Source organism: Rhinolophus sinicus, linkage group LG11, assembly GCF_036562045.2.
Source record: "Rhinolophus sinicus isolate RSC01 linkage group LG11, ASM3656204v1, whole genome shotgun sequence".
In the NCBI taxonomy this organism is placed as follows: Eukaryota; Metazoa; Chordata; class Mammalia; order Chiroptera; family Rhinolophidae; genus Rhinolophus; species Rhinolophus sinicus.
Window position 1 is genome coordinate 58,186,708 of NC_133760.1, and position 15,186 is coordinate 58,201,893.

At 39.7% G+C, this 15,186-nt stretch overlaps 1 protein-coding gene across 1 annotated transcript in view; it reads right to left on the bottom strand.

Annotated features, from left to right (window-relative positions):
• The window catches only part of MGAM2 (maltase-glucoamylase 2 (putative)), a 69,636-nt gene that overhangs the window by 52,895 nt on the left and 1,555 nt on the right, over positions 1-15,186 (bottom strand). The window contains exons 2-12 of the mRNA XM_074315261.1: positions 14,466-14,571; positions 13,247-13,326; positions 9,994-10,117; positions 9,762-9,871; positions 9,304-9,458; positions 8,308-8,479; positions 6,509-6,608; positions 5,671-5,783; positions 4,295-4,420; positions 2,004-2,135; positions 1,813-1,911 (exon numbers count right to left, since the gene is read on the bottom strand). Of these exons, the coding sequence (XP_074171362.1) occupies positions 1,813-1,911; positions 2,004-2,135; positions 4,295-4,420; positions 5,671-5,783; positions 6,509-6,608; positions 8,308-8,479; positions 9,304-9,458; positions 9,762-9,871; positions 9,994-10,117; positions 13,247-13,326; positions 14,466-14,571 (1,317 nt within the window). The remainder of the gene's footprint in view (positions 1-1,812; positions 1,912-2,003; positions 2,136-4,294; positions 4,421-5,670; positions 5,784-6,508; positions 6,609-8,307; positions 8,480-9,303; positions 9,459-9,761; positions 9,872-9,993; positions 10,118-13,246; positions 13,327-14,465; positions 14,572-15,186) is intronic.

Below are 15,186 nucleotides of genomic sequence, written 5' to 3' on the forward strand. Positions count from 1 at the left end.
TTCTAACCAAATTCCTTTCTAATTAGCCCACATCACATCTACTACTACCTCTGCCAACATGTGAGATCAAATGATTCACGTTAGCCACTGGTCAATGAAGCCATTAATAATTATCTAATTAAATTTCTGTGCTTATATATCAATTCCTAATTATACACCACTCCAGGGCTACTGACAATGACTCCCAGGTCTGGATAATCTACTTTTTAGATCAACAATTTTTATGTGACCGTCGCCTCTGAGTTTTTAGGTGCATATAAATACCGGTCTGCCTGATATTTTAGAAATTCATTTCGAACAGAACAGTAAACACAAAGAATTAGTTTGGAAAAGGAAGGAACTGTCCTTGCGGTTTCACGAAGGGTTAGAATCAATGAAAAAGAAAGCAAATAGAATCAAGTATTGTAGACAAAATCAATGATAGGAATTAAGTGAGCAGTTATGGAAGGAGGTACCAATAACCCTAAAGAGACAAGTTTTGCACAGTAAACTGCCCAGGAGCAACAAGAATTGCAGCCACATGAACTTTTGGACGAAATACCAGTTTTAGTAACTCTCCCGCTAACCCAGTCATCTAGGGCTGACCCTACACATCCTAGGAAGACAAGGTTGCCTACATGATTTGATGTAAAATACTCTCAAAGGCCCAGCTGCCCTGAAAACACGTTCCCAAGCACCTACTCCAATGCCGGAAATGGCTACCTTAGAATAAGGGCTGGGCTCTCTCTATTCATCTTGTAAATTAAAAATATACTAGCTGAGTGGCCGGCCCGGTGGCTCAGGTGGTTAGAGCTCCATGCTCCTAACTCCAAAAGCTGCCAGTTCAATTCCCACATGGGCCAGTGGGCTCTCAACACAAGGTTGCTGGTTCGACTCCCGCAAGGGATGGTGGGCAGCGCCCCCTGCAACTAAGATTGAACACGGCATCTTGAGTTGAACTGCCGCTGAGCTCCCGGATGGCTCAGTTGGTTGGAGCGCGTCCTCTCAACCACAAGGTTGCCGGTTTGACTCCTGCAAGGGATGGTGGGCTGCGACCCCTGCAACTAGTAACGGCAACTGGACCTGGAGCTGAGCTGCACCCTCCGCAACTAAGACTGAAAGGACAACAACTTGAAGCTGAACGGCACCCTCCACACTAAGATTGAAAGGACAACAACTTGACTTGGAAAAAAGCCCTGGAAGTACACAGTGTTCCCCAATAACAAAAAAAAAAATCCCCTGTTCCCCTTCCCCAATAAAAAAAAAAAAATCTTTAAAAAAAATATACTAGCTAAGATAGGATTCCCATTAGCCTATGAGCATCTTGCTATATTTTCACAGTTGAATTTATTGTCTTGGGAAAGAGATGGACATTGTGAGGTGGGAGGACTTTAAGAATAAATGAACTCTCTTCTAATAATATATTGCTTCTCAGATATCAGCATTATTAGAGGGCTAGGAGCTAGCTTTTTAGAGACTAGATCTTAATTATTCCCACTGCAAAAAAGAAATGCAAGTTATGTGATGTGTTAGAGGTGCCATCACTATAATGGCAACCATATTACAATATATAAATGTATCAAATTGACATAGTGCATACCTCAAATTTACACAATGTTATATGTCAAATATATTTCAATTAATAAATACATAAATCCTTCCAAATTTTAATCACTCTACTATTACATCTACTGGTTTAAACATAATAACAGAAATCTCTAAAGCCATGAAAACAGTAATGATACCATAACTTATCTTCCACCCGTCTTCATACCAAAAGTACAAATTTCCCCAAATGACTGTCGTTTACTCTGATTTTTTTTGAGAAATTACCTGCTCCATGTAAAAACCATTTTCCCCGAAGATCCATACTCTCTTTTTACTTCCATTCTCATAGGTTTTATTCCCAGAATCACTTGAAATGCCAGGATGCTAATAAAGAAATAAGATAAATATTGCTTTTATAAATTTCTTTTACATTTTTAAAGGGAATACTAGGCAACAGAGTAAGTGTTTGATCGTACCATAATAATGACATATTTTAGTCCACGTTCCTGTAAGCTCTTGGCAAAACTTGGGAGACCTTTATAATCCTTTGTGTTAATAGTGAAAGCCTTCTTTTCATCCATGTAGTCTACGTCAGAGTACTGAACATCCTGGAAGACAGTGCAGGCCGGTTAGAACCTAGGAAATATCACCGGGCAGATAACTAGTTCTTGATCATTAAAACTGAAGTCATATTTCTTAATGATTCTGGAACTTCCGGGACCTGGCTATTTCCAAGGAGTAACTACGCCCTTTTTGAAAGATGCAGACGCCCTTTGATTGCAGTTTTATCTCTTTGCTCTGACAGATACATGTCATACGGTTTTGGGAAGGACCTGAGGGTAGGGACTGTGTCTTCTTCAGCCCTGCAATTTGACGGCTTGGATGCTTGACATAGAACAGGCGCTCTGCAAATGTTTGATCGAATGAGTCCGTTAGTAATGTTATCATGATGTACTAACCTGACCCTAAATATCAAGCTAGAATATATCATAATAGGAGAAAACAGTCTTCTTGCCTTATAGAACCGCTAAGGTAATAATTAAGCATGACACATGGCAAAAAGATGGAGTTTTAATTCACCAAACTCTCCTGCATACATTATTTTTGTGTTTTCCTACCAGCCTGTGTGGCGCAGGTGTTCTTCTTAGTGAGATGATTGACCTGTGAAGGGGTTAAGTGACATTTCCCAAGGTCATGTGCATGAACGGGTGTGGGGTCACTTGAGGCTTTGGTGACAGACCCTTCAACTCCGGGTGCTCTTCTGTTCCAATCTGCCACATATGTTCAAGACATATGAAGGTCTTCTAGGTACGTATTCCTCTCATGCATGAGAGGCTCTAGGTTACAGGCCCAGAGGAAGGAGTGGCCTGTTGCCATGGTAGCACCATCTGTTCTCATACTGGGCAGTCACGGTGGGAAAAATCCGATCCGTGGACGAAAAGCTCCTTTGTTTCTGAATCGGCAGCTCCTCAAAAAAGCCTTTCCCATTGGAGGCGTGAGGGTAGATTGAAACCAACATCACACGTAGTCAAAAAGACTACTTTTGAATCCTGGGCCTGCCATTTATTAGGTCGGTGCAAAAGTCATTGCGGTTTTGGCAATTGTTTTTAACCTCTTAAACCGCAATGACTTTTGTACCAACCTAACAGCTAGTTGTGGTGACCTTAGAGAGGTTAATTAACCAAGCAGTGTCTCCATTTCCTCATTTTCAAAATCGCAGTAAATGAGCGTTAACCATGCATGTGAAAGCACTTTGTAAAACAATAAAGACGTGGCAAGGTTTGATCTGATTTCTCCTGGAATTGGCTGTTTGCAGAAAGTAGATAGGGGAGAAGTCAAAGAAATGCATAATTATTTCCTCAGAACGTCCAAACTACACACAATGGGCATGTTTTCTCACAAGAAAAAGACATCTCCTTGCCTGTCCTCATTTCTACTCTGAGACTGAAAAATCCTGACGTCCGGTATTTCCACCCATAATATCTTTCTTCAGATATTAACCAAATGGATGCTTCCATCACAGTTCCAAAGATCTAGCCCAAAATAGTTTTGATAACTTCATTAACCACATGTTATGCATCTCCAGAGGGGGACTTTCCAAATAGTATACACTTAATAATTGTCTTTTTACTTACTAATGGACATTGGACATCGTAAATACTACTTTACAACCACGGAGCTTTCAAAATTAGCCTGCTGGATCCGGAAGGATTATACAAGGTCACTAGGAGAAACTCACTTACTATCACTCATCATTATAATCAGCAACATTTATTAACCATGTCACCCCAGATGTTGCTTCCTCTTATAAAACAGTAGCTACTTGGATGGAGTTTATCTTATGTGTTATTAGGTTGGTGCAAAAGTAATTGAGGTTTTTGCAATTATTTTTAACCTTTTAAACTGCAATTACTTTTGCATCACTCTAATACATGCTTTACATGTACAGTATAAGGCATTCCTCACTACCAGCCCACCAAAGTAAGACTTACATTTACATTTTATAAAAGAGGAAGCTGAGACACAGAGGTGGTAATTAATGAGCCCAACATTGCATAGAGCTAGGAAGAGGTAAAGCTAAAATTCAAAATCATTTCCATCTGACTCCATAAACTACACTCTTTCCATGATGACATAGATATAATTTTGCACACAAATTTATGCAAGTAGGTGTGTCTATCTATCCATCTGTACTTGTTCCTAATAAATTGAATTAGATGCAAAAAATAATAGAAAAAGGTGCATGATAAGAGAAGTTGCAACTTACATATGGGATCCCAGCTTTAAGAGTTCGGTTTACAACCTCTCCCAATCCCTCGAGGTTCCCGTAACCCCTGCGACTAAGCTGGAATCCAAGATTCCAGTAAGAAGGCAGGAATGGTCGTCCAATGAGCTGGAAAGAGAAAGAAGTATATAAGTATTCAGAATAAACACTGTTCCAGCACCGTGTCTGACACAGAAAACTTGGTCACCATTTCATTTTCTGTAAAGTCCCCAGATCTAAAATACCAGAGCCAAGAGTAATCAGCTGGGGTGACTGGCAAAATTCCACAACACACATCTTTCTTTTTAAGTATTTAACTGTGTTCCTGACAACTACACCACCAGAAAATAATGGGATTTGCAGAAAATGCTTGACTAACAGTGTCTTCTTGGGGGAAATGAAGTTCCATTCATTCACACAATAAGTATCTTCAGAGTGTTTATGACGTGGCAAGGGCTGATGTAGGCACTTGGAGTAAGGCAAACACCGTTCTGCTTTCACAGAGCTTAAGGGATATAAATAAATGTCTAACAGGATTTCAGAGAGTAGAAATGCGCTAAGGAGAAAGAAAAAGGACTGATAGGATTAACAGTGGGATGGGTAAAGAAATGCCAGACTGTTTAAAATCCAAGTCTACAAGTTATCCAAGCCAACATTCAAAGAAGATGCCAGACAGAGTCCTGTCCAATACATTGTTCCCTGAGGGGCCCCTGTCACCCCGTGTGACAGTCCCCTCAGCAGGGTACTTTCTTTCGTGCCCCTGATTTCCCTCCCATACAGTTTATTTGCTCATTAATGGCATTTATTCAAAAGTGTTTCCAATTATAATTATTCCAGGCTGTCATTTTCTATTTGATTATAACTCTGCTGGCTCCTGGGACTATATTTCATGTGCTTTTATGTGTCACCTTGAATGAATCACTTTGCCTTTCCGAACCTGAGTGTTTTCGTCTGTAAAGTAGGACATTTGGCCAAATGGTGTCTAAAGTTCCTTCCTGTCTTACAGTTTGAGTCAAAAATAAATAGTCTGATTCCTTTTACATCGTTTCTTTCCACTCAATTTTTATTTGTTGGATGAAGCAATAAACTTTGCTGATTTGTCACCTCATATCTTTGGAGTGCTTGCTCGTTCATACATGGTTGGAGTACGAGTTCCTTGAACACAGGGCAGCCCGTGACTTATTTTTACAATTGCTCAAGCCTTCCACGGCACCTCTCAATAAATGTGCATCAGAATAAACACATAAGGAATGAAAGACTCAGAATCCCAGCCTTCATAATCCATAGTTTTCTCATAAATGTTATTTTCTCATGTTAATTTACAACTAGTGCATGTGGTAACAGAAATAAACGATGACTATCCAAATCCAAAGCCATACCTCCAGGTATTCCTGAACCACTTGCTCTGGAGTATTTCCCAGGAACACATAAAAGTCAAGAATGCCCCCGGTAGTGCGGTAAGTGATTGCAGGCGCAGGCTGAAGGGTGACCTCTGAAAGGATTGAAGGGAGCATTATTAAAATTGCATGCTTGAAAATATACTCTACTCCAGAATGTAGATACCTGAGCTCCCCCAAACAGTCTCAGGCTCATTGTGAAAGAGATGAAAAATTACACCTGTTCCTTTTTTGTTTTAGATGATTGCCAAAGTTTATCAAAATATGAAATGAGTAAAGCACCCATTGGTGATTTTTTTAAGAGAAAGATCAAATTGTATTTTAAGCTGGCCATATAAAAATGCAAATGTCTGGGATTTGCTAGTGACTTAACCCAAAGGAGAAGTTTTTAAAACCTTATTAGATGACTGTAACTACAATTAAAAATACAAATAAACCCTTATTAGAGCAGCATTAATACAGAAGTTGGAAGAGGAAGATTCTGGAGTAGGGAAGGGTTGGGCTACGAAAAACAGCCTCGTCCACATGGTGAAATCTACAGGTATCTTTGGAAGCTGTCCATCAATGGATCCTATTACCTACGGAATATTATGGGACAGATTACATGAAAAGAGAACCCTGAAGCAGTTTTCAATAAAATAGCTCTCAGCATGAACTGGATTTGCAGACAGGTTCATCTACTTTCGGTTTCCAGTGTCTACAGACGCACAGTAGGTCCAAAATGCCTCTGGTCAACAGTGATCTCACCATGAAAGTCATTTTTTTCTTAAAGCAGCATCCCCCAAACATATCCCTTCCAAGATAAAAAGACGTTTCCTACCCATCGCATTACTGTTCATCAGGAAAACCCCAAAAGACGAGCCACTGGTGTCTTCAAGGCACAGGAAGAACGTGTGAGCTCCGTACAGATTAATCATGCCCTGCCAGCAAAAGTGAAGAGAAACAATAGTATATGTTTACAATATTTTTCCTCACCCCAAAATAAAATAAAAAGCCACACACACCATGGACTTGGTTAACACTTGATGTAGGTTAGTATTGTACCAAAAAGGGATTGGAAAGGTAACATCAACTGGCAAATGGATAAACAAAATATGATACAGCCATACAATGGAATACTCTAAGTAACAATAAGAAATACTAATACATGGTACAACATGAATAAATCTTATATATGCTATACGAAGTGAAAGAAACCGACACAAAAGACCATGTATTGCATGATTCCACTATGTGAAATGTCCTTAATGTTTTAAAACTGGATTATGATGTAGGTTACACAGCTCAGCAAATGTACTGAAAAATCACTGCATTGTACATTTAAAACGGGTGAATTTTATGGTGTATAAATTATGCCGCAATCAAGTTTTTTTTTAAAAAAAATTGGAAAATATTTGCAACATAACAAAATGTTAGCAGAAAATGATATTATGAGCAATTCTGAATTTCTTCTTTATACCTAAGTGTATTTTCCAATTTTTCTATAGTTAACATATAATAGGTAGTAATAAAGTTTAAAATTAAATAAAAAAGCTATTAAGAATGAAAAAATGATATTGAACCTGTCACAGGGCTGTGAGGAGAGCACTGATATAAAAAGACATAATGTGTACAACTGTAAATGATGTAAGAACAGAAGATATTAAGATTATAATACACAGAAAGCTTTATGTGATGTCGCAAAATTAGCCCTTGGTATAGGGCAATAGTACTGATTATGGTCAATTCCAGGAGAGCAGGAGAAAAAGAATCCACATGACATATAAAATAGAGAAGACTAGCAAGTCCATACAGAAGTAGGCTAGATTTAAAATTATAACCAGGAAGAGTCATGACATCAGTATTTGGATAGAACACAGACTAAGTTAAAAATATTAAAATGAAAGGAGAGGTGGGAGGGAAGAAATGGAAGGAAGGAAGGAAGGAAGGAAGGAAGGAAGGAAGGAAGGAAGGAAGGAAGGAAGGAAGGAAGGGAGGGACAGGAGGGAGGAAGGGAGGGATGGAGGGCGGAAGGGGCTAATCCTTCACTCCAGGTAAAGTGAGTAGCACTGCTCCAGATCAGCTCTTCTCCCACTGTAACATGCATGGGATTTACTGGTTAAAATGCAGATTCTGATTCAGCAGGGCTGGGCCATGGCCTGAAATTCTGCATTTATAATACCTCCCATGAAACAGCCAACCCTGCTGTTTCTGGAATATACTTCACCAAGCAGAAACCTAGAACAATATGAAAGCTGCCCAAAGAGGCATTTTTTTAATCTACAAAGGTCTACTGAGAATGGCTCTTGCTGAAATTCTCCCCTAGGTACTGCTCAATTATTAAAGACAGACATAGTTAGTTTGCAGGAGTATTTTCTGATGTACATTAGGTTATCACACAGTCGTTATATTTTTTTAAAAGTGACATGTTTTAAAATATTGATCTATTACAACTGTGAGTTTATACACCTCCAGAACAAGTATTGTCCAACACACACAGATCTAAATTGGGCAAAACAATAAATAGATGTGACTTGTCGGTCACTCTACTCTCGAGTTGACTTTACTCTGCAGGTGACTTCCTGGAAAGGACAGAAGGCACTCCTTACTGTGAACAATCGGCGGAGGCGGGGACCTCACCTGGGTGGGGGCGGCGTTGCGTGTGAAGATGGGCCACGTCTTCCAGGCCAGGCTGTGGCGGTACTGCTGGTGCACGTGTTCTCCCAGCCCATACACGTTGGCACTGGGCAGGTGGAAAGACAGCTGCAGGTACTGCTGGGCGAACTGGAGGGGCCCGATGCTCGTGTCCAACCTGGGCCGCGGGGTAAGAGCGACAGTCACCAAGCAGCTCTCTCGGCCAGGAAACTGCTCCTTTCCTGGTATACTCCGTGAGAACCATTGTTTCTGGGGTTTATCACCCACTTTCATTCTACCTTCAAAGGCCTTTCTAACGTGTGGCTGAGTCTTTAATTCTAGAGGAGCACAGCACTGGAGATGTGATGCCAGAAACTCGAGTGGGATGATTGTGGGAAGAGAGTAGAGGCAACCTCCCATTTTCTGTGCGCCTACCTCTTGCTGCGCATGACTCTGGGTGCCTTAGAGACATTAGTTCAGCACACATAGCAACAGTGGACGTTTGGATTCCCTTTCTATGGACAGGAAGGTACTTGGCCTCGTGTCACACAGCTGACTGGTGACTTGCCGTTGCCAGGATCTGAATACAGGTTTTACTGACATTAACCCTTGTATTTTCTCCAGAACAGTTTACGACTTAAGCTTAGGCTGTCTTTAGGGGCTAATGGTAAATTTCTCAGGAAAATAATAATTCGGAAAGATAAACAGTGAAGTTAAGTTCCAGTATGAATGCTAATCTAAAATAATAAAATTCCCTATTTCATAATATACGTGAACCACAAGTATATTTATATAATTTAGCAGACCAGTACATTCTACTTTAGGATTCTATGCTCTGCATTCATGACAGACTGATGTTAATGATTTATAGTAAAAGGTTGACATTTTTCTGAGGTTCATTTTCCCAAGTCATACTTATCTGCTCACCCACCCACAGAAAGTCCAATGAATGACATTGGGGCTGTAGATTCAAGGATAGGCAAAGAGTGTTGAAAAGCTCACAAGACTCTTTTGCTGCTTGTCCTTATTATTTTGATGCTGAAGGGTTTCTCAGTGACATTGATGTGATAGTTCAAATTGGAGGTATCAGCCGTCCCATTGAACAGATTGATATTTTCATGGGGGACTTCATAGCGTATGTTATTGCGATCAGTGATCTGTCGGAAGTAAAACAGAAGGGACAGTTCCTGTAAGACCTCTTCCTTGTAGAACCACAAAGTATTTTCACTCCCACATCACCCCCAGTGGGAAGAGCTTCTCATTCTTGACCCTGTGTTTCCTGATTTGTGAAAAGAAGTCACCCAATCACGAGTCCTCCGTCGAATATAAATTGGCCTGCCCGTGGTATCCCAGGACCCCTGCAGAGGGAACAGAGCTGCCCCCATACCTCTACGTAGCGCATAAGGAGAAAGGGCTGATCCTGGGGCAGAGATGGGCTCCCTGGGAGCTACGAAACCAACCTTAAAATGAAAACGACTGGATGTCTGATATTCAGCTGTGAAGAGGGCATCGACGACATCATTTCCAAACAGAGATGGGGTTGGCACCCTTTCCAACTGGGCAGTAAACCCTAGGGGTGGGGGAGGGGGCAAAGGAGGGGGGGCAGAGAGAGAGAGCATTTAGATTTATTTTGCAGTGAACTTATCTGGTCATAAAGAGTTTTCCCTTGGGGAGCATTAGAGCATTGCTCACCTGTGCTTGTATTTTTAAGGCCATTCCTGACTTCATAGCCCCAGTTCTTGGGGAAGAAGCACCTAGGGACATCAATATTTGGTACAGCGTTCCAGCAGCACTTATATTGCCATCTGCAGACTTCCTGTAACAGTGGCACTGAGTTAGCATTATATGAAAGGTAGGAAGGAAAGTAAATATTGTCGACTTATTTATAACCATTTTTTTCCAAGAAGAATTTAAGATGGGTCACAATTACTTGCAGTCACTTATTCATTCTTCTTTGAGTCATACGTTTATCCAGCCATGCAATATGTATTTATTAGCTACCAGACAAGGAACTAAGAATACAGATAAAGAAGACACAGTTCTTGCCTCTGCAAATATACAGTCTAAGAATAAATGTAGATAATAACAGTATGATGAACGCACCAATAGATTCTGCTGGAAACTAAAGGAACACACACCAGCCATCGTATTCAGCCCAGAAGGCTGTGCGTAGGGTGGGGAGGGCTTCCAGGTAGGTGAAAAGTAAGTTCAGTCCTGACGTGCAAGGAAGGGTTAGACAGATGAACAGTAGAACAGTATTCCAAGCAGAGAAAGCAGCCGTGCACAACAGTCACAGAAGAACCACAAGTTCATTATGCCAAGAACACTGAGTGAGAGAAATGAGGCTGGAGGCACACAATATCCACACCAAGAGTGGGCTGGAAGCTGGACCAGGACCACGGGGCTTCCTCCTGAGGACCAGTCATGGAAATCTCTAACAACAGGGCATGAAGAAAGGCATTTCTAAAAAGTAAGTGAAACAGAGAAACCTAAGGTAGAACTAGGACAGGGGGTGACATGGAAAAATTCAGAATAGCCATAAAGTAAAAACTAGCCACATATGGTTTCTCAGCGTGGTTTGACTATGGATCTTAAAAATTATTATTATTTGGTGAGATGTCTATTTTAAAGGTTCTACCACTTTCAGATGGATTTATATAAAAATTATTTTGCTATAAAAAATGAATAAAACACATGGCAAATAGAATCAAAATGCTGAAATAAACACAGGCACCCACCTCTTCACCCAACTAAATTTACGTGAAGTAAATGATTCTGGTAACAAACAAGACAAGGAATGTCCAAATAAACAATTAAGCAAAAATATGTACTATACCAATTTCACTTTAAAAACACATCATGTGTAAAATTTAATTAAATATTAGATCTGAATTCATTAGTGCATTAAAAAATTAATGTATAAAAGCCATGTAAGGGTTATCAAGAGAAAGCTAGAATGGTTCAAAATTAAGAAATCTTTTAATGTAATTCACAACCATGGCAAAAAAAAAAAAAAAATCATATGACCACTTCAACAGAAGCAAAAAGTAAGTTATAAAATAATATATGTAGTATAATTAAATTTGTGTTAAAACAAAACAAAAAATATAAATATATGTGCAAAATATATAAATACATGCAAATGCATAGAAAGATCAAGAGAAGGGTACACACCAAGCTATTGACTTGATTCTGGGGAAGGATTTGGAGGTAGAGAGGAAGCATTATGAATACTGGCTTTCCCATTTTATTCTGTACATAAGTGTAATGTCTGACTCTTTCTTATTAAAGGAATATGTCCAGGATAGATTTTGTGATATATATATAAAAAAAAGAATATGTCACAACACATTTGGAAAAAGTATAGTACTGACAAGTATTTTAGATGCTAACATCTGATGTAATTGCTGTGAAAAACTGCAACAGGAATATAATTTAAATCGATGTTTCATGCCTATGATAAACAAAGCACATTATGACTATAAAATCTTCTTCAATGTATGAATTCTCCATACATGTAATTGATATTCCTTCCTCATCCTCTTCAGACAATAAAAAGGCTGGAGGGGATCAGAGGAAAAAGAGTTTGGGGGTTCTGTATAAGCTCTGGATGGCTGATTTGCCTAAGTCTGAGGGAGAAATGAAGTAGCTCTGCTGCTTCTGAAACTGAGGTCTGTCAAGTCCAAAGGTTAGTTTCATTGCCATAAATTGTTCCAAAGCCACAGACCTCTATAAAATCAATAAGACAAGAAATCCAGTACATTCAGGGAAACACAATTATTATTTATTTGTTAGTTTCAGGTGTACAAAACAGTGTAATAGTTAGACCTTTGTCAGTTATACCCCTCACAAAGCGATAACCCCTCTCCCCCAGTCTACTACCCCTCTGACATCACATACAGCTGTTACGTTTTCACTGTCTCTATTCCTAATGCAAACACAATTATTTTTGCATGTACTCTGCTCTGATATCCCTATTTCAGTTTTAAGTCATTATGTATTTCCTTCTTTTTCCATTTTCAGTGTTATCACAGTAACATAGACTAGCACCAGTTAAAAAAGCTAATGGATTGTATTTACAATAGAAACTACACATGTAAAATATCTAGGGGAAAAAAACTCCATAATGCATATGTAATAAAATATATGTAATAAAATGTATATTAAGAAAAACAAAACTCAGTAGAGAAAGAGACAGACAGACAGAGAGAATTAAAATGGAGAGGCTTCTTATGCTTTTAAAATGGGAAGATTGAAAATTATTGAGATGTCAATATTGTCTAAATTTAACCTAAAATTTAATGCAATACTTACTAATATCCCAATAGGATCTTATGGGGTACAGAATATAAAATATGGGGTAAAGGAGTAGAATCTGAATATATAACAACTTTTCTAATAAGGTTGATAATCAATACTAAGCAGCATTCAGAGAGTCGATATTCTTGTGGAAGCTGCTTAGGAAGCAAATCTAGGTTCTATAGCTCATGTTCATTGCCATCTCTTACCAAGAACATGATTCCAGAAAGCTCTTGTTATAACAAGTCCGTTGAGTTCACTAGGAGCCTCAGCCATCCCTGTGTGCTGGATGGCTTCTCTTCTCAAGCAATGCATAGTCTGGCCCACAAACGTCTAACCTTGCCTTGGCTGCCCTTGGAACGACACACGCGACATGTTTAACCACACTGGGAACTCCCCCTCCATTGTGGACTTTCGGCCCCAGGGGCCAACGCTCTCGTTAGTTCCTCCTCCCCTTCCTTTTCCCTTTCCTTCCTTCCCTCCCTTCCTCAGTGTTGTTGTTTAATTCAATAAGGCAAGAAAGAAAGAATTCCACACAAATCAGAGGCCCATAATCCTCTCTACCACTATCGTCTCTCCACGTCACACGCTCACTTATTCTAAATAAAAACCCCGCAGGCCGATGGCAGGGAGACCATCTTCTCACCTCTGTCACCACCTGGCCAGCCACGCAGTCTATCCTTTCTGATTCGGGGATCTCTGAGCACTGGGGAATAAATGGATCATCTGCATAGGAATCAAAGAACAAAGTCAAAAATCTGTAGTGTAATCCCAGTTCGGGGAAGGGGGCCGGCAAAGGGACAGACTTGCAGCCATTTCTCCCGTCCGTGATCACTAGTAGCTGCTATCTGCATTTGTATTCAACGTTTAACACTTCTCCGAGGATTAAGCACTTTTGCTTTGAGTTTTGTTGGTTTTTATTGAGATATAATTCACGTACCATAAAATTCACCCTTTGAAAATGTATAATTTAATGTGTTTTTTTTTGTTTTGTTTTTTTAGTATTTTACAAAATTGTGCAACCAACCACCACTATCTATCTCCAGACATTTTCATCACCCCAAAAAGAAATCACATCCCCATTAGTGGTCACTTCCCTTTCCTCTTCTCCCCGTCCCTGGTAAACACTAATCTATGTTCCGTCCCTATAGATTTGCCTATTCCAAACATTTCATATGGATGAAATCATAAAATATGTGACCTTTGGAGTCTGGCTTCCTTCTCTCGGCATAATGTTTTCAAGGTCATCCATGTTACAGTATGTGACAGTACATTTCTTTTTCATGGCTGAATACTATTCCATTGTATGGATATCATACTTTTAAAAAATCTATTCATCAATTGACATGCATTTGGGATGTTTCCACTTTTTAACCATTAAACAGAATTCTGCTATGAATATTCACATATAAATTTTTGTGTGAACATTCTGTTACACACCCTCTTGGTTATATACCTGGAAGTGGAATTGCTAATATGGTTAACTCCATCTTTAACTTTTTGAGGAACGGTCAAATTCTTTTCCAACGTGGCGACACCATTTTACATTCCCACTAGCAATGTATAGGGTTCCATATCCTCAACAACACTTGTTATTGTCTGTCATTTTTATTATAAACATATTCGTGGGTGTGAAAAGTATTTCATTTCGACTTGCATTTCCCCCCAAAATGGATGATATCGAGTATCTTTTCGTGGCTTCCTGGCCATTTGTAAATCTTCTATGAAGAAATGTCTGTTCCAAACCTTTGCTCATTAAAAAAAAACTGGTGAAGAGTGAAGGAATAAAACGATCTCTTTAGCATCCAAAGGGGGACTTTCTTTACTAGTCTTTCCGACCCAGCAGCCACAAACATCACTCTTACCTGAAGGATTCTCGAACACCAGAAACATCAAGAAGACGTCTACGGCCAAGACAATTAGCAAGAAGATGATCAGAAGGACTTCCAATACACTGAGATTCCTCGCCATCTAGAATGATGCAGGCAACAGCATTAACGCAAATCACGAAGCCCCATCCATCCCAAAGAATACGCAGGCATCTCGATTAAAATGGGAACTCCTTTGCAAGATGACTTGATGATTAGCATTCCTCTTTCCACAACCCAGAGAATTGGTTTCCACTCATCAGTGTCTCCAATTAACTCTAGTCTGTGCATCTAATCATTCTAGGACTCTTGCCTTTTTTCTATGCAGAGGGATTGAGGATTGTCAAAGGAAAAAAAAATAAAGAATTGGAGGGAGAGAGGGGAAAGAGGAAGGGAGTACAGGAGAAAAGAGATGAGGGGGTGAGATGGTTCAGAAAGCCCTTTCGGATGCCACTTTGATCTTCGCACCCACACTGGGTAGTAGAGAGGAGGGTACACTCAGGGAGGGGAAAGTAGCAAAAGCTGAATCCAAGTCTTCGTCCAATTTCCATGCCTCGATGTACGGGCGGGTGTACTGAACTGAGAATCAAAGTACTTAAATTCTTGTGCTAGATTTCATATTAACAGATGGGTATTTGGGCTACTTGGATGTGTGTTTCTGCATCTACACTCATTCTTCTAACATATATATGCCTCCCAGTTGCATGACATCCTTCAA